Below are 19,428 nucleotides of genomic sequence, written 5' to 3'. Positions count from 1 at the left end.
CCTCCCACACTTCCCTGCCGGATCTTCAGTGCCTATTGCCTTAGAGAAAGCATTCCCTATAGCCTGTTTTGCCATACCCGTGTATCCAGACCTTCCCCCTACGTTTCCTGACTACGAACCTTTGCCGCCTGCCTTGACCTTCGGCTACATTGACTACGCTACAGCCTCATCCTACGGTTCCTTGCCTTGCCCAGTTACCTGTGTAGTCGAGCCATGTCGGGGGTAGCGACCTGGGTGTCGCCTGCCGCAGCAAGCCCATCCTGCCTTGCTCTGGTGAAGACCAGCAGCACCTTAGACTCCGCTCCCTGATATGGTCCGAGTCATCAGCCACACAGGTGGAGGATCCATATCCAAGCTTCGTGACAGCCTACATCCCGGTACGTGACACAGAATCTTGCTCAGAATTTCTGTAGTGTGAACCTGGCCTATGTAACTTTGAGAATTTTGGAAATAGCTGTAGCTGCCATAGACCTCGAATCACCACCTTTCCATTGATACTAATGCAACTGCTGGCCACTTTACCTTATGCAAAACTTTTCAACTTCAGTACTGCATATCCCTCAACAGAGCTCATCTTTCTTATAAGCTCAGAACAGGTTTTTATTATTGTAACTATGTTTTTTCATCTTGAAATAACAACATATAAAATATAACATTTGTATGTCCCTACCTCCCACATTAATCTGTTATCCAAAATTTCATCCACTTCACTTGGAATCCGTTTTTCTCCAGCAAATGGTCCAAACTTCTCTCCCTTATAAAAAACATTTAAAAACAAATGAATATATGTTAGAAAACTAGAAAATGGCAGAAATAGATGTCAAGTAAATATATTTTTTTAAACCAGTCTATGTGTGGCTGCAGTACCAGAAGGTACCATGTCTGTCCCATGTCTATTGAACTGAATGGGCATCTACCCCTGATATCAGACAACAACCCTATTTGTACATTGTGTAATTCACTGCAGCACAGTACTGGGACTTCTCTGCGGATTAGGCAGGAACATTGAACATGTTCAATCTGTCAGAAGAATCAAATTCCTCATTGGAAGTTCTGGAACAGAGCAGAAACATTCCACTGAAATTAATGGGAAGATGCTGCAAGCAGTAAATTCTGGGGGGAATTTCCTTAATGTGAACAAAGCCTTAGGGTATGTTTACACGGCAGAATTTTCACATTTCCACAGAAATTCATAGAACACATGATTCTGCCGAAATTCAAGGCCCATTGATCTGAATGGGATTCTGCTGCGGAATGTCACAAAATATAAGACTTGTCTTATATTTTTGTGGAATGCCAAAAGCAGAATTCCCACACCGGAATGCCAAATGCCTACTGCGGAAATTCTGCTGTCTGAATGGGACTACGGAATCACATTTAAACCATAAGACAGTAAATGACAGCAAAATTTCTGGCTGAATTCTTTTGCTAAATTCCGAACGGAAATTTTGCGGTGTTAACATACCCTAACAGGGGCAATACAGAACAAAGTGGAAAAAAGTAAAAAGGTTCATTATGGACTAATAGAAGTCTATTATACACTGTACCTCCATAGGCCTCAGACACATATAAACACACGTCGCATTATAGAGACCATTCATAACTGTCCATAGGCAAGCATAAAGAGTGTCTATGGCCATGCAGTACTAAGTCATAGGGATTCCTGATGTTGTCATAAACATTCTGAGCGGTTAAATGGGTACTCCACTGGAAAACATTTTTTTTAGATCAACTGGTGCCAGAAAGTTACACAAATTTGTAAATTACTTCTATTTAAGAATCGTAATCCTTCCAGTACTTATCAGCTTCTGTATGTTCTAAAGGAAGTTCCTTTTTGTCTGACCACAGTGCTCTCTGCTGACACCTCTGTTCATGTCAGGAACTGTTCAGAGTAGGAGCCAATCTCCATAGCAAACCTATCCTGCTCCGGCCAGTTGCTAAAATGAACAGAGGTGTCAGCAGAGAGCACTGTGTTCAGACAGAAAGGAAATTAAAAAAGAATAGAACTTCCTGTGGAACATATACTGGAAGGATTAAGATTTTTAAATAGAAGTAATTTACAAATCTGCAAATGTAGAAAAGAAGACGGTACTCACTCACGTACGTGATGCTGACAATTTCTTTATTTCATATCATCCACAAGTTAATGCGGGGAGGTGCAGTGTCAGGCAGGTGTAGACGGCAGGAACGCTGGCGCTAACAGCGTGATGGCAACAGCTGTGTCGTGCTTCCGCACTTCTTCAGACCACGGTCTGAAGAAGTGCGGAAGCATGACACAGCTGTTGTCATCACGCTGTTAGCTCCAGCGTTCCTGCCGTCTACACCTGCCTGACACTGCACCTCCCCGCATTAACTTGTGGATGATATGAAATAAAGAAATTGTCAGCATCACGTACCTGGGTGAGTGCCGTCTTCTTTTCTACATTTGCTGGTTTCCATTGTTGGTCTTTGCTATTAGACCGAGCACCCCCGGCATCGTTTTGGCTTCACTCCACACCTGCGCTCGTGTTCAGCCGGATTCCATTGTAGCAGTGCCAGACTCTTTCTATCATATATAATTTACAAATCTGTTTCACTTTCTGGTACCAGGTGATTTAAAAAAATATTTTCCAGGGGAATACCCCTTTAACTATATCATGTGCATAAGACATAAAAGGCCCATTTTATTCTGACACATAACAGAGACAAATTCGTTTTTGTCAAGGATGTCTGGATTCCCTTACAGATCACATGAAGGTTCTGAGATATAATAGCATACCTCAGCTTTCACTTTACCAGAGCTCGATGAGATAGAAAAGCTAAGCTGTGATTGGTTGTAATTGGATAAACCAGAACATTTTGGTTTCAGGCAGATTGGTAAGTCTTGGCAATAGTCTCATAAAGTGTAACAACGCAAATCTTTTCACCAGGTCAAAATGAGGGACATTTTAGGAGCACAAAGTGACTTGGGACTTGGGTCAAAAAAAGGACAGTCCTGTCAAAACCCAGTTGCCTGTCACATGACATATAGTAGTAACCCTATCATGTTAGTGTCCAATGAGAAGGAATATATACTTTGAGTAGTACTATAGGATATATTGTCAAAATGAATAACCATAGTAAGGCTGCATTCACACCACGTTTCTGTAATACAGTTCCCATATCAGGTTTTTGATGAAAAACTGATTCCTCAAAACCTGACTAAACTGTATCAAAATTTGTGTACAAATTTTAACCCGTATACGGTTTGAAAAATTATGTCCGGTTGCATCCGTTTTTTTAAGAAAAAAATGTATATGTTTTTAACTTTTCACTCCATTATGAATAGTAATAGTTTCACTTGTTTGATTGAAATTCAAAGAAAAAAAACTGCAAATGTATCATGCAAATGGGAGGGAACCGTACGCACATACGGGTCTGTACGGTTCCCATTGAACCGGACCGAAAATTGTGGTAGGCTACGGTTTTGGGTACGGGAAAAAAAATGGACAAAACTGTACAAGACTCAAAATGGATGCCACCGGATCCATTGTGTGTGTGTGTTGGCAGTAGAAGAGATGGCTGCCAGACAAAGGAGCGTTATTTGTCACATCTATAATGTATCTATGGGCAGCTTAAGAGGATTGAGTAAGAGGCAGAGCCTCAAATACTCACACATAGTACACAATAACTAGTAGCCTCATTATCAGGGGTTTTCCAGTGTTAAAGGGGAATTCCCATCTAATGTAAGGTGGTGTGATGGTGGCATGTTGGTAAAATATTTCATCACAGCTCTTTAGAAGCATGAACTGCAGCATTGATTCAGTGTAGTAGCCTCTTCACAGTCTTTTCCTGCATAGCAGTGTCCAGCCACCAGATTGTGGGGGAACTGCAGCACAGTTATATAAAGGTCAACTGCAGTTCCCCACATAGCTGGGTGGCTGGAAACGACAGCTGAATCAGAGCTGCCAACCCTTCTTTCTCAGGATCAGTGGTGTGTACCAGAGATTGGACCCACACTAATCGTTAAAGGGGTACTCCGGCGCTTAGACATCTTATCTCCTATCTAAAGGATAGGGGATAAGATGCCTGATCGTGGGGGTCCCGCCTCTGGGGACCTCTGTGATCTTGCACGCAGCACCCCGCTATAATCAGTCCCCAGAGCAGGTCCGCTCCGGATCTGATTACTGGCGATCACAGGGGCCGGAGCATTGTGACGTCACGGCCCCGCCCCATGTGACGTCACGATACGCCCCCTCAATGCAAGCCTATGGGAGGGGTTGTGTATTTGTATGTGCATCATGTGCATTTGATGTTGCATATTTAAAGCTGCACATTTTATGCTGCAGATATGCACTGGATACTTATATGTGTGAACATACCCTAAGGGTACATTCACATTTTCTGCTGCAGATCTGCTTCAATGGGCAACAAAATATGCAGCAGCAAATCTGCAGCAGATCTGCAGCAAAAATACACACATGTGAATGTTCCCATACTCACACAAACAGTATCCTGCGCATATTTTTACTGCATATTATATTTTCTGCAGCTGATCTTGCTACCCATTAAAGTTAATGGTTAAAAAAATCAGCTGCACAAAATACGTGGCAGATCATGTACATGTGAAGTACCCTAAGGATGCCTTCACACATGCTTATTTTCTGCTGCAGATCTGCTTCAGCAGATTTTGGTGCCCATTGAAGTCAATGGGAAGCAAAATCTGCAGCAGCAAATCTGCAGCATATGTGCAGCAAAAATACACACATATGAATGTACCCTCAGGGTGTATTCACACGTACAGTACCCTGCGTATATTTAATATGCAGGATTTATAGCTGCCGATTTTATGCTGCATGCTACGGTTTCAATGTAAACTAAATGACTGAACACAGCTTTAAATCCTGTGCATACAATATGCGCAGGATGCTGTACGTGTAAATACACACTTAGAGTACGTTCACACGTACAGGATCTGCTGCATATTTTTGCTGCACATTTTGTGCAGCTGATTTTGCTGCCCCTTGAATTTAATGGGTATCAATATCAGCTGCACAAAACATACAGAAAAAATATGCAGCAGTACCTGTACATGTGAACATACCCTAAGTGTGTATTTACACGTACAGTATCCTGTGCATATTTGATGCACAGGATTTGTAGCTTCAGATGTTATGCTTCAGAGTTCAGTGTAAACTAAATGATTAAACTCAGCACCAAATCTGTAGATTCAATTTCTGCGCATCAAATTTTGTCAGGATACTATAGGTGTGAATACGTCCTAAAACTTGTTTAAGTTAGATCTTCTAATTCTATCCATTATAATTAGTGTTGGTCATGAATATCAGCATTTCAAATTTTTATTGCGAATATCGAAAATTCGCATATTTGAGAATACTTGGAATATATTCGCTATATATTCGAAATTACGAATATTCATTTTTTTTTTTTGCTTTTTTCACAGAACACATCACAGTGATCATCATCCCTCCCTGCTTCCAGCTCGTGGTCTAAAGAATGCTCCAATACTAGTTAATGTGTGAGACTGTGGAGCGCGACTATTTCACATATTTGCATATTTCCTCTTTTAGCTTGTGGGCCAATGGGAAGGATGCAAATACACTTGTCACAGGTTATCAACATCCCTAGCAACCAATAGTAAAGTTTCCCACCCCCTTCACTGCATAAGACTCCTCCCAGCAGTTTTTTTTTTTTTTTGCAGATTCATGTGTGATTAGGCGAATATGCAACAAATACACAACAAAATAACGAATATGCAAAATTTGCAAATATAGGACAAATGGTCGTCCATATATTCGCAAAATATCATGAATTTGAATACGGCCAATGCAGCTCATCACTAATTATAATGTGAGATAAGAGAAAGGAAAAAGCCGGCGACTCACCATTCTTACGTCTTCAGATTTCTTTTATTGAGGTACTCACATAAAAATCTCGGGAGGCTTCATCTGGCCATATGTCGGCTTGTCGCCTATCTGTACCCCCCCCCCTGTTCATGTTCCCTCCCAAGATTTTTATGTGAGTACCTCAATAAAAGAAATCTGAAGACGTACGAATGGTGAGTCGCCGTCTTTTTCCTGTCTCTTATCTCACTGTGAATTAAAGTTCTACTATAGAAGCTAGAGCACCACTAATACGTCTATATACCGCAGTACTGATATCCGAGTCCCTATCCACCCCCTATGGTCTCTGAAGTGCCAGGCTCTCTTGTCTAATTACAGTGACCCCCCGACCTACGATGGCCCCGACATACGATCATTTCAACATACGATGGCCTCTCAGAGGCAGCATCAACATACGATGCTTTTGTATGTCGGTGCCATCGAATAAACGGTTATCCGGCAGCTCAGACTGCTTCATCTGCCACCGGATAGCCGTTTACGGTGCCCCGTGTGGTCCGGTGGGTGTCACTCACCTGTCCTCGGGGCTCCGGAGCGTCCTCTTCGGGATCCCCTGCATCTTCTGCGCTCTCCATCGTCGTCATCACGTCGCTGCGCATGCCGTCCCATCATCCAATAGGAGCGTTGTGCGTAGCAACGTGATGGCGGCGACAGAGAGCGAGGATGCCGGGGAAGCAGAGGCCTTGCTGGAGCGTCGGGGACACCCCAGGGACATGGCGACAGCGATGGAAGGCGACATCCAGGGCAGCGGTGACGAGCAGTGACGGTCCGGAGCGGCGGGGACACGTGAGTATAACCTCCAATACCAGTGGTCTTCAACCTGCGGACTTCCAGATGTTGCAAAACTACAACTCCCAGCATGCCCGGACAGCCAACGGCTGTCCGGGCATGCTGGGTGTTGTAGTTTTGCAACATCTGGAGGTCCGCAGGTTGTAGACCACTGTCCTATACTTTACATTGCACGGATCCCTCAACATACGATGGTTTCAACAAACGATGGTCCATTTGGAACGGATTACCATCGTATGTTGAGGGACCACTGTACTAATTATAATGTCATATCTGGCAGCAGCAGTAAACGACTATAATATCAACAAGTAGCCTGATGACTTCATGTATAAAAGACGCAGAACTGTAAATATTCGGCATCTTTTATACAATAGAATACAATAAAAAAAAGCTTGTCCACAAGAGCTTGCAATCTAGGGAGCGTAAACATTTATCCGATAACATGACAGCCAAGTATGAGGTATGTCCAGGAGCCGGGCTGAGCTTCCTTTCCAGCATAGAGCTTCTGTGTTCTCCATGTGTAGATGTGGCAGCTTCGCCCGGCTCGCAGGGATGAGCAGCCTACTAATGTTGTTTCCTGGGTATCGGTGCCACTCTCTACGGCTTTACTGAACAAGGACACAAACCTTTTTAACTCTCCTGCTGGTGTATATCCCCATCCCGTCTTGGACTTGGGACGACTTCAGAGAAAATCTGTCTGGCACATACATGCCCAGCATCTTTATGGCTCTGCTATTTAAAGAAGAATTCAGGGCACCATTAAATACGTAGATAATAGAACATTTTAGGTAGCTTCTCACCAACAACTATTGTTTTTTTGTTTTGTTTTTTCAGCATTTTTTATTACTTATCTGTGGATGTGTAGTTCCTTTCTCATGCTGGATTTCATGCCTGCATTCCTGGGATGTGGGAGGGCTTGCAGTCTGTAGTGACGTGTGTTTTCTTCCCCCCCTCTCAGCAAACTACAAGTCCCGACATCCCACTGAAATGACTCATAGGAGGGGAGAAGCCCCCCTGGTCAACAGGGGAGGAGGAATCAGTGAAGAAGCATTCAGTGTACACACACAAGCAAACACTAGCTAAACAGTAATACCAGATATATTAGGTGTTTTTTGTAATAGATGGATTTTGCACGTCACTTTAAAAGGTCTCTAGAACAGTGTTTTCCAAACGGTGTGTCTCCAGCTGTTGCAAAACTACAACTCCCAGCATGCTGTGTTGTAGTTTTGCAACAGCTGGAGACAAACTGTTTGGAAAATACCGCTATAAAAAGAGGATTGCGACAAATATAAATGCAACAAATTTATTGACATTTTTTTTTCTTTTAAAGGGTTACTCCGCTCCCTGGCGTGCGGAACATTGAGCGCTGTGTGCGGGCTTCCGTGTTCACGCCCGCCCCCTCGTGACGTCACGCCCCGTCATGTGACGTCACATCCCGCCCCCTCAATGCAAGTCTATGGGAGGGTAGCGTGAAGGCCGCCGCGCCCCCTTCCCATAGACTTTCATTGAGGGGGCGGGCCGTGACATCACATGATGGGGCGTGACGTCACGAGGGGACGGGCGTGAACACGAAAGCCCACACACAGCGTTCAGGAACTCAACGTGAACACTGAGTTCCTGAACGCTGGGGAGCGGAGTAACCCTTTAAGGGGTGCAAAATATTGGTATAAAAAATACATTCTAAGAGCTGGTGTAAGTAAGAGAAAGGCATCCAGCAACCCTAGGGAATTGTATTCAAATTATAATGCTATATAAGATTCTAAAATAATAATGACAACAGCGACAATGCCTTATCTGCCGTCTGATAATTCTTTTAAGCATTAACCCCTTAATGGCACAGCCTATTTAGGCCTTAAAGGGGTACTCCGCTGGAAAACATTTTTTTTAACCCCTTAAGGACTCAGCGTTTTTCAGTTTTTGCATTTTCATTTTTTCCTCCTTACCTTTAAAAAATCATAACCCTTTCAATTTTCCACCTAAAAATCAATATTATGGCTTATTTTTTGCGTCACCAATTCTACTTTGCAGTGACAATAGTCCTTTTACACAAAAATCCACAGCGAAATGGAAAAAAAATCATTGTGCGACAAAATCGTAGATAAAACGCCATTTTGTAACTTTTGGGGGCTTCCGTTTCTACGCAGTGAATTTTTCGGTACAAATGACACCTTATCTTTATTCTGTAGGTCCATACGGTTAAAACTATACCCTACTTATATAGGTTTGATTTTGTTGTACTTCTGGAAAAAATCATAACTACATGCAGGAAAATTTATACGTTTACAATTGTCATCTTCTGACCCCTATAACTTTTTTTATTTTTCTGTGTATGGGGCGGTATGAGGGCCCATTTTTCGTGCCGTGTTCTGAAGTTTTTATCGGTACCATTTTTGCATTGATTGGACTTTTGATCGCTTTTTATTCATTTTTTCATGATATGAAAAGTACAAAAAAAGTACAAAAAATACACTATTTTGGACTTTGGAATTTTTTTGCCCGTACGCCATTAACCGTGCAGTTTAATTAATTATATATTTGTATAATTCGAACATTTCTGCATGTGGCGATACCACATATGCTTATTTTTATTTACACTGTTTTTTTTTTAGGGGAAAAGGGGGGTGATTCAAACTTTTATTAGGGAAGGGGTTAAAGGAAGGGGTTAAATTATCTTTATTCACTTTTTTTTTTTTTGCACTTTTTTTTTTGCAGTGATATAGCTCCCATAGGGGGCTATACAGTGGTTTCTCATAGTTAACCATTGATCGATGATTCTGCCACTTGGCTGCTCATGCCTGGATCTCAGGCACTAAGCAGTCATTCGGCGATCGGAAAGCAAGGAGGCAGGTAGGGACCCTCCGGCTGTCCTGTAAGCTTTTTGAGATGCTGCGATTTTGCCACGGCTATCCCGAACAGCTTTCTGAGCTAACCCGCAACGTTTTAGTTTCACTTTAGACGCGGCGATCAAAAGGGTTAAAAGCGCGCGGTTGTTAGAAGCCGGGCCCGACCCGCTATGATGCGGGGCCACGCCATGGCCCCATGTTTTAGAACGGGGGGGACTCATGATGTACCGGTATGTCATGGGTCCTTAACAGTTTAATTAACGATATATTTTTATAGTTCGGACATTTACACACGCGGCAATACCACATATGTTTATTTTTATTTACCCTGTTTTGGTTTTTTTTTATGGGAAAAGGGGGGTGATTCAAACTTTTATTAGGGAAGGGGTTAAGTCCCATTTATTAACACTTTTTTTCCCCTTTTTTTTTTTTTTGCAATGTTGTAGCTCCCATAGGGGGCAATAACACTGCACACACTGATCTTTTACACTGATCTCTGTCATGTACAGTAACCCCCCGACATGCGATGGCCCCGACATATGATAAAATCGACATACGATGGCCTCTCAGAGGCCATCGCATGTCGATGTCAGCATCGACATACGATGCTTTTATATGTCGGGGCCATCGCATTAACTGCCATCCGACAGCGCAAAATGTATAAGCTGCTGTCGGATAGCAGTTTAAGCATCCCAGGCAGGTTCGCTTACCTATTCCCGCTGCTCCGGGTCCACTTCGCGATCCTGCGGAGTCTTCTGCATCTTGTCCGGGGTCCGGGCCTCGCTTTCTGGCGTCGTTATTGCGTCACTACACACGCCGCGCCGGCGCAGCAACGTAATAACTTCACCAGAAAGCGAGGCCCGGACCCTGCAGAAGATGTGGAAAAAGCCGGAGGATCGCGAAGAAGACACCGGAGCAGCGGGACAGCATCGGGAGCCCCTTGGACAGCATCGGGAGCGGTGAGGACCTGGTCCAGAGTGGCGGGGACAGGTGAGTACAGCTTCCTATACTTTACATTGCACGGATCCCTCAACATACGATGGATTCGACAAACGATGGATCGTTTGGAATGAATTACCATCGTATGTTGAGGGACCACTGTATTTATATGCCATTGATCAGTGTAATCGGCGCTTGATTGCTGTTACGCCGAGCGCTCCGGGTTCCCGCTCCTCCCCGGAGCGCTCGCTACACTCTCCTCACTGCAGCGCTCCGGTCAGATCCACTGACCCGGGGCGCTGCGATACCGCCTCCAGCCGGGATGCGATTCGCGATGCGGGTAGCGCCCGCTCGCGATGCGCACCCCGGCTCCCGTACCTGACTCGCTCTCCGTCAGTCCTGTCCCGGCGCGCGCGGCCCCGCTCCCTAGGGCGCGCGCGCGCCGGGTCTTTGCGATTTAAAGGGCCACTGCGCCGCTGATTGGCGCAGTGGTTCCAATTAGTGTTATCACCTGTGCACTTCCCTATATCACCTCACTTCCCCTGCACTCCCTTGCCGGATCTTGTTGCCATCGTGCCAGTGAAAGCGTTTCCTTGTGTGTTCCTAGCCTGTGTTCCAGACCTCCTGCCGTTGCCCCTGACTACGATCCTTGCTGCCTGCCCCGACCTTCTGCTACGTCCGACCTTGCTTCTGTCTACTCCCTTGTACCGCGCCTATCTTCAGCAGCCAGAGAGGTTGAGCCGTTGCTAGTGGATACGACCTGGTCACTACCGCCGCAGCAAGACCATCCCGCTTTGCGGCGGGCTCTGGTGAAAACCAGTAGTGACTTAGAACCGATCCACTAGCATGGTCCACGCCAATCCCTCTCTGGCACAGAGGATCCACTACCTGCCAGCCGGCATCGTGACAGTAGATCCGGCCATGGATCCCGCTGAAGTTCCTCTGCCAGTTGTCGCTGACCTCACCACGGTGGTCGCCCAGCAGTCACAACAGATAGCGCAACAAGGCCAACAGCTGTCTCAACTGACCGTTATGCTACAGCAGTTACTACCACAGCTTCAGCAATCATCTCCTCCGCCAGCTCCTGCACCTCCTCCGCAGCGAGTGGCCGCTTCTGGACTACGACTATCCTTGCCGGATAAATTTGATGGGGACTCTAAGTTTTGCCGTGGCTTTCTTTCCCAATGTTCATTGCACTTGGAGATGATGTCGGACCAGTTCCCCACTGAAAGGTCTAAGGTGGCTTTCGTAGTCAGCCTTCTGTCTGGAAAAGCCCTGTCTTGGGCCACACCGCTCTGGGACCGCAATGACCCCGTCACTGCCTCTGTACACTCCTTCTTCTCGGAAATTCGAAGTGTCTTTGAGGAACCTGCCCGAGCCTCTTCTGCTGAGACTGCCCTGTTGAACCTGGTCCAGGGTAATTCTTCCGTTGGCGAGTATGCCGTACAATTCCGTACTCTTGCTTCAGAATTATCCTGGAATAATGAGGCCCTCTGCGCGACCTTTAAAAAAGGCCTATCCAGCAACATTAAAGAAGTTCTGGCCGCACGAGAAATCCCTGCTAATCTACATGAACTCATTCACCTAGCCACTCGCATTGACATGCGTTTTTCCGAAAGGCGTCAGGAGCTCCGCCAGGATATGGACTCTGTTCGCACGAGGCGTTTCTTCTCCCCGGCTCCTCTCTCCTCTGGTCCCCTGCAATCTGTTCCTGTGCCTCCCGCCGTGGAGGCTATGCAGGTCGACCGGTCTCGCCTGACACCTCAAGAGAGGACACGACGCCGCATGGAGAATCTCTGCCTGTACTGTGCTAGTACCGAACACTTCCTGAAGGATTGTCCTATCCGTCCTCCCCGCCTGGAAAGACGTACGCTGACTCCGCACAAAGGTGAGACAGTCCTTGATGTCTACTCTGCTTCTCCACGTCTTACTGTGCCTGTGCGGATATCTGCCTCTGCCTTCTCCTTCTCTACTGTGGCCTTCTTGGACTCCGGATCTGCAGGAAATTTTATTTTGGCCTCTCTCGTCAACAGGTTCAACATCCCGGTGACCAGTCTCGCCAGACCCCTCTACATCAATTGTGTAAACAATGAAAGATTGGACTGTACCATACGTTTCCGCACGGAGCCCCTTCTAATGTGCATCGGATCTCATCACGAGAGGATTGAACTTTTGGTCCTCCCCAATTGCACTTCTGAAATTCTCCTTGGACTTCCCTGGCTTCAACTTCATTCCCCAACCCTGGATTGGTCCACTGGGGAGATCAAGAGTTGGGGGTCCTCTTGTTCCAAGGACTGCCTAAAACCGGTTTCCAGTAACCCTTGCCGTGACTCTGTGGTTCCTCCTGTAACCGGTCTCCCTAAGGCCTATATGGACTTTGCGGATGTTTTTTGCAAAAAACAAGCTGAGACTCTACCTCCTCACAGGCCTTATGATTGTCCTATCGACCTCCTCCCAGGCACTACTCCACCCCGGGGCAGAATCTATCCTCTGTCCGTCCCAGAGACTCTTGCCATGTCTGAATACGTCCAGGAAAATTTAAAAAAGGGCTTTATCCGTAAATCCTCCTCTCCTGCCGGAGCCGGATTTTTCTTTGTGTCCAAAAAAGATGGCTCTCTACGTCCTTGCATTGACTACCGCGGTCTTAATAAAATCACGGTTAAGAACCGCTACCCCCTACCCCTCATCTCTGAACTCTTTGATCGCCTCCAAGGTGCCCACATTTTTACCAAACTGGACTTAAGAGGTGCTTATAATCTCATCCGCATCAGAGAGGGGGATGAATGGAAAACGGCATTTAACACCAGAGATGGACACTTTGAGTATCTGGTCATGCCCTTTGGCCTGTGCAACGCCCCTGCCGTCTTCCAAGACTTTGTTAATGAAATTTTTCGTGATCTCCTATACTCCTGTGTTGTTGTATATCTGGACGATATCCTGATTTTTTCTGCCAATCTAGAAGAACACCGCCAGCATGTCCGTATGGTTCTTCAGAGACTTCGTGACAATCAACTCTATGCTAAAATAGAGAAATGTCTGTTTGAATGCCAATCTCTTCCTTTCCTAGGATACTTGGTCTCTGGCCAGGGACTACAAATGGATCCAGACAAACTCTCTGCTGTCCTAGATTGGCCACGCCCCTCCGGACTCCGTGCCATCCAACGTTTTTTGGGGTTCGCCAATTATTACAGGCAATTTATTCCACATTTTTCTACCGTTGTGGCTCCTATCGTGGCTTTAACCAAAAAAAATGCCGATCCCAAGTCTTGGCCTCCTCAAGCGGAAGACGCCTTTAAACAGCTCAAATCTGCCTTTTCTTCGGCTCCCGTGCTCTCCAGACCTGACCCATCTAAACCCTTCCTATTGGAGGTTGATGCCTCCTCAGTGGGAGCTGGAGCTGTCCTTCTACAAAAAAATTCTTCCGGGCATGCTGTTACTTGTGGTTTTTTTTCTAGGACCTTCTCTCCAGCGGAGAGGAACTACTCCATCGGGGATCGAGAGCTTCTAGCCATTAAATTAGCACTTGAGGAATGGAGGCATCTGCTGGAGGGATCAAGATTTCCAGTTATTATTTACACCGATCACAAGAACCTCTCCTACCTCCAGTCTGCCCAACGGCTGAATCCTCGCCAGGCCAGGTGGTCTCTGTTCTTTGCCCGATTTAATTTTGAAATTCACTTTCGGCCTGCCGACAAGAACATTAGGGCCGATGCTCTCTCTCGTTCCTCGGATGCCTCGGAAGTAGAGCTCTCTCCGCAACACATCATTCCTCCTGACTGCCTGATTTCCACTTCTCCAGCCTCCATCAGGCAAACTCCTCCAGGAAAGACCTTTGTTTCTCCACGCCAACGCCTCGGAATCCTCAAATGGGGTCACTCCTCCCATCTCGCAGGTCATGCGGGCATCAAGAAATCTGTGCAACTCATCTCTCGCTTCTATTGGTGGCCAACCCTAGAGACAGATGTGGTGGACTTTGTGCGAGCCTGCACTATCTGTGCCCGGGATAAGACTCCTCGCCAGAAGCCCGCTGGTTTTCTTCATCCTCTGCCTGTCCCCGAACAGCCTTGGTCTCTGATTGGTATGGATTTTATTACTGACTTACCCCCATCCCGTGGCAACACTGTTGTTTGGGTGGTCGTTGATCGATTCTCCAAAATGGCACATTTCATCCCTCTTCCTGGTCTTCCTTCAGCGCCTCAGTTGGCTAAACAATTTTTTGTACACATTTTTCGTCTTCACGGGTTGCCTACGCAGATCGTCTCGGATAGAGGCGTCCAATTCGTGTCTAAATTCTGGAGGGCTCTCTGTAAACAACTCAAGATTAAATTAAATTTTTCTTCTGCATATCATCCTCAATCCAATGGACAAGTAGAAAGAATTAACCAGGTCTTGGGTGATTATTTACGACATTTTGTTTCCTCCCGCCAGGATGACTGGGCAGATCTTCTACCTTGGGCCGAATTCTCGTATAATTTCAGAGTCTCTGAATCTTCCTCCAAATCCCCATTTTTCGTGGTGTACGGCCGTCACCCTCTTCCCCCCCTCCCTACCCCCTTGCCCTCTGGTCTGCCCGCTGTGGATGAAATTTCTCGTGATCTCTCCATCATATGGAGAGAGACCCAAAATTCTCTCTTACAGGCTTCATCACGCATGAAGAAATTCGCGGATAAGAAAAGAAGAGCCCCTCCCATTTTTTCCCCTGGAGACAAGGTATGGCTCTCCGCTAAATATGTCCGCTTCCGTGTCCCTAGCTATAAGTTGGGACCACGCTACCTTGGTCCTTTCAAAATTCTGTGCCAGATTAATCCTGTCTCTTACAAACTTCTTCTTCCTCCTTCTCTTCGTATTCCTAATGCCTTTCACGTTTCTCTCCTTAAACCACTTGTCATTAACCGTTTCTCTCCCAAATCTGTTCCTCCCACTCCTGTTTCCGGCTCCTCGGACATCTTCTCCGTCAAAGAGATTTTAGCATCCAAAAAGGTCAGAGGGAAAACCTTTTTTTTGGTGGATTGGGAGGGTTGTGGTCCAGAAGAGAGATCCTGGGAACCTGAGGACAACATCCTAGACAAAAGTCTGCTCCTCAGGTTCTCAGGCTCTAAGAAGAGGGGGAGACCCAAGGGGGGGGGTACTGTTACGCCGAGCGCTCCGGGTCCCCGCTCCTCCCCGGAGCGCTCGCTACACTCTCCTCACTGCAGCGCTCCGGTCAGATCCACTGACCCGGGGCGCTGCGATACCGCCTCCAGCCGGGATGCGATTCGCGATGCGGGTAGCGCCCGCTCGCGATGCGCACCCCGGCTCCCGTACCTGACTCGCTCTCCGTCAGTCCTGTCCCGGCGCGCGCGGCCCCGCTCCCTAGGGCGCGCGCGCGCCGGGTCTTTGCGATTTAAAGGGCCACTGCGCCGCTGATTGGCGCAGTGGTTCCAATTAGTGTTATCACCTGTGCACTTCCCTATATCACCTCACTTCCCCTGCACTCCCTTGCCGGATCTTGTTGCCATCGTGCCAGTGAAAGCGTTTCCTTGTGTGTTCCTAGCCTGTGTTCCAGACCTCCTGCCGTTGCCCCTGACTACGATCCTTGCTGCCTGCCCCGACCTTCTGCTACGTCCGACCTTGCTTCTGTCTACTCCCTTGTACCGCGCCTATCTTCAGCAGCCAGAGAGGTTGAGCCGTTGCTAGTGGATACGACCTGGTCACTACCGCCGCAGCAAGACCATCCCGCTTTGCGGCGGGCTCTGGTGAAAACCAGTAGTGACTTAGAACCGATCCACTAGCACGGTCCACGCCAATCCCTCTCTGGCACAGAGGATCCACTACCTGCCAGCCGGCATCGTGACAATTGCTCCTGCCTGGATCTCAGGCACGGAGCAGTCATTCGCCGATCGGACACTGAGGAGGCAGGTAGGGATCCTCCCGGTGTCCTGCAAGCTGTTCGGAACGCCATGATTTCATCGCGGCAGTCCCGAACAGCCCGACTGAGCTGCCGGGATACTTTCAGTTTCACTTCAGATGCGGCGGTCAACTTTGATTGTTGTGTCTGAAGGGTTAATACAGGGCATTAATGCGATCGGTTGCTGGGACCAACCCGATATGACGCGGGGTCGCCTCATGATCCCGTGTTATATCGCGGGAGCTGGCGCAGGACGTAAATATACGTCCTGTGTTGTTAAGGGGTTAAATCAACTGGTGCCAGAAAGCTAAACAGATTTGTATATTACTTCTCTTTAAAAATCATAATCCTTCCAGAACTGATCAGCTGATCGGCTGATCAGCTCTTTAAAAATCATAATCCTTCCAGAACTTTCTTTCTGTCTGACCACAAGTGCTCTCTGCTTACCCCTTTGTCCATGTCAGGAACTGTCCAGAGCAGAATAGGTTTGCTATGGGGATTTGCTCCTACTCTGGACAGTTCCTAAAATGGACAGAGGTGTCAGCAGAGAACACTGTGGTCAGACAGAAAATAATTTCAAAAAGAAAAGAACTTCCTCTGTAGTATACAGCAGCTGATAAGTACTGGAAGTTTCTGGCAGCAGTTGATTTAAAAAAAAATAAAACATGTTTTACAGCGTCTACTTGGTGTTTTTGTGGCTAAAAAAAAATGCAAGAAAAAAGACGCCAGAAAAAATGCCACAGTATTGTCCTGTGTTTTTTTCTTGAATTTTTTCCTGGCGTTTTTTGCCGTTGAGTGGAAATTGCATTTTTGGCTCCTCTGAAGTTTTTCCAAAATTTGTTGGGTACCAAAAAATAAATTAAAAAAAGAAGGAAGTAGTGATGGGAAAAAATCTATTTAACAAAATTCATATTTTTGTAAACAACATTTTTATAAATTTTTAAACAGAGATCAATTTATGCGGGCGGGCAGGGCACAAAAAATTTAACCAACAATAATATAAATGTAATGTGTGTGTTTTTCACTTTTTTTCTTTATTTTTTATATTTTTTGGACAGAGGATGGTCGCAGTGGGTGTTAGGAGTGATATCCGCTGTGATCTGTCCTAAACTGCAGGTACTACTGCTGCCAACATGGAGCACACTCTGCTCCTTGCTGGGAGCTGTAGTACCTGCATTAATAGACAGATGGCAGGGAGTGTCACTCCTGACACCCGCTGTGATCCTCCCCTCTTGTTTAATGTGTAGATGCAGCCGGCCGCTCTTCTATGGTGCCCTGCTCTGACTTATATGTATACACCTATTCATATTTTCCGCAGAGTGCTGTGATTGGCTGGGACCATCTGGCCAATCCCAACTCTCTGCGGGAAATATGAATAGGTATATATATATATACGACAGTGCAGGGGACCATAGAAGAGCGTACGGCCCCATCTATTCATTAAACAGGAGGATTGCAACGGGTGTCAGAAGTGACACGGGCGATCTGTCAATTAGTACAGGTACTACTACTCCTATCATGGAACAGTGTATTCAATGCAGGGTGTAGTTGTACTACCTAAAAAATTTTAATAATAAAGAAAAAAAAAGTTAAAAACACGCACACAATACATTTTTATTATTGTCGGCTACATTTTTAGGTCCCTGCCCGCCCACATAAATTGATCCCTGTTTTAAAAATTAATACAAATTTCATTATAAAAATATAAATTTAGTTAGATACAATTTTTTCCATCACTACTGTATCTTTTTTTTTTTTTTAATGGTACCCTACGAAATTTTATTAACCCCTTAAAGCGATACTCCCGTGTAAAACTTTTTTTTTTTTAAATCAACTGGTGCCAGAAAGTTAAACAGATTTGTAGATCACTTCTATAAAAAAAATCTTAATCCTTCCAGTACTTTTTAGGGGCTGTATAGTAAAGAGAAATCCAAAAAAGAAACTAATTTCCTCTGATGTCATGACCACAGTGCTCTCTGCTGACCTCTGCTGTCCATTTTAGGAACTGTTTAGAGCAGCATATGTTTGATATGGGGATTTTCTCCTGCTCTGGACAGTTCCTAAAATGGACAGCAGAGGTCAGCAGAGAGCACTGTGGTCATGACATCAGAGGAAATGCATTTCTTTTTTGGATTTCTCTTTCGTATACAGCCCCTAAAAAGTACTGGAAGGATTAAGATTTTTTTAGTAGAAGGGATTTACAAATCTGTTTAACTTTCTGGCACCAGTTGATAAAAAAAAAAAAAAGAAGTTTTCCATGGGAGTACCCCTTTAAGGACCACAGGTTTTTCCGTTTTTGCACTTTAGTTTCTTCCTCACCTTATAAAAAGCATAACCCTTTCAATTTTGCACCTAAAAATCCATATGATGGCTTATATTCACCAATTCTACTTTGCAGTGACATCAGTCATTTTACCCAAAAATCTACGACGAAATGAAAAAAAAAAATAATTGTGCGACGAAATTGAAGAAAAAACACCATTTTGTAATTTTGGGGGCTTCCGTTTCTACGCAGTACATTTTACGGTAAAAATGACAACTTATGTTTATTCTGTAGGTCCATACGATTAAAATGATACCCTGCTTATATCGGTTTGATTTTGTCATGGTAGAAAATTGTAGCAAGGGTCCAGCTCCTGGGAGTGCAAAAATCCAATAAAACGTAACCTTTAATCGTGCACATTAAAAACATGGAAAAAATGGCCACTCGGTGGCAAGTGACATGTCACTTAAAAGAAGGGTAAAACGCTGACGCGTTTCGAGCTATTGCTCTTAGTCATGGCGTTGGTAACTTGTCACATGGGGGTTTAAATACCTGTTGGCATATGGTCAGGTCCCACCGTGGATCAAAACTCCCTGCCTCCGTCAAACAGGATATGACGTGGCATGTGGAAGATAGCTGGATGAAAGTGCGACCAGGTGAAACCTAATTGGGGTGCTGAATAAAGCTGATTAACCCATAGGTAACCTTCTTGCTTGCAAACATACATATCATATTAGTTTATCTGCAGTTGTGCCCACAGATACATATATACGGTACAATATGCACAACCGCAACCTGTAAAACACAAGCAAGAAGTCGCACAGGTTC

General features: G+C 45.6%; 1 protein-coding gene across 1 annotated transcript in view; it reads right to left on the bottom strand.

The window, feature by feature from the left end:
• Positions 1–19,428, bottom strand: part of PRDM5 (PR/SET domain 5) — a 220,376-nt gene that overhangs the window by 182,417 nt on the left and 18,531 nt on the right. The window contains exons 3-5 of the mRNA XM_056564227.1: positions 7,516–7,682; positions 7,295–7,400; positions 671–754 (exon numbers count right to left, since the gene is read on the bottom strand). Of these exons, the coding sequence (XP_056420202.1) occupies positions 671–754; positions 7,295–7,387 (177 nt within the window). The 5' untranslated portion in view covers positions 7,388–7,400; positions 7,516–7,682. The remainder of the gene's footprint in view (positions 1–670; positions 755–7,294; positions 7,401–7,515; positions 7,683–19,428) is intronic.

This window comes from Hyla sarda, chromosome 1 (assembly GCF_029499605.1).
Source record: "Hyla sarda isolate aHylSar1 chromosome 1, aHylSar1.hap1, whole genome shotgun sequence".
Taxonomy (NCBI): domain Eukaryota; kingdom Metazoa; phylum Chordata; class Amphibia; order Anura; family Hylidae; genus Hyla; species Hyla sarda.
The sequence above is the reverse complement of the archived record's forward strand: the minus strand, read 5'-3'. Positions and strand labels throughout refer to the sequence as shown.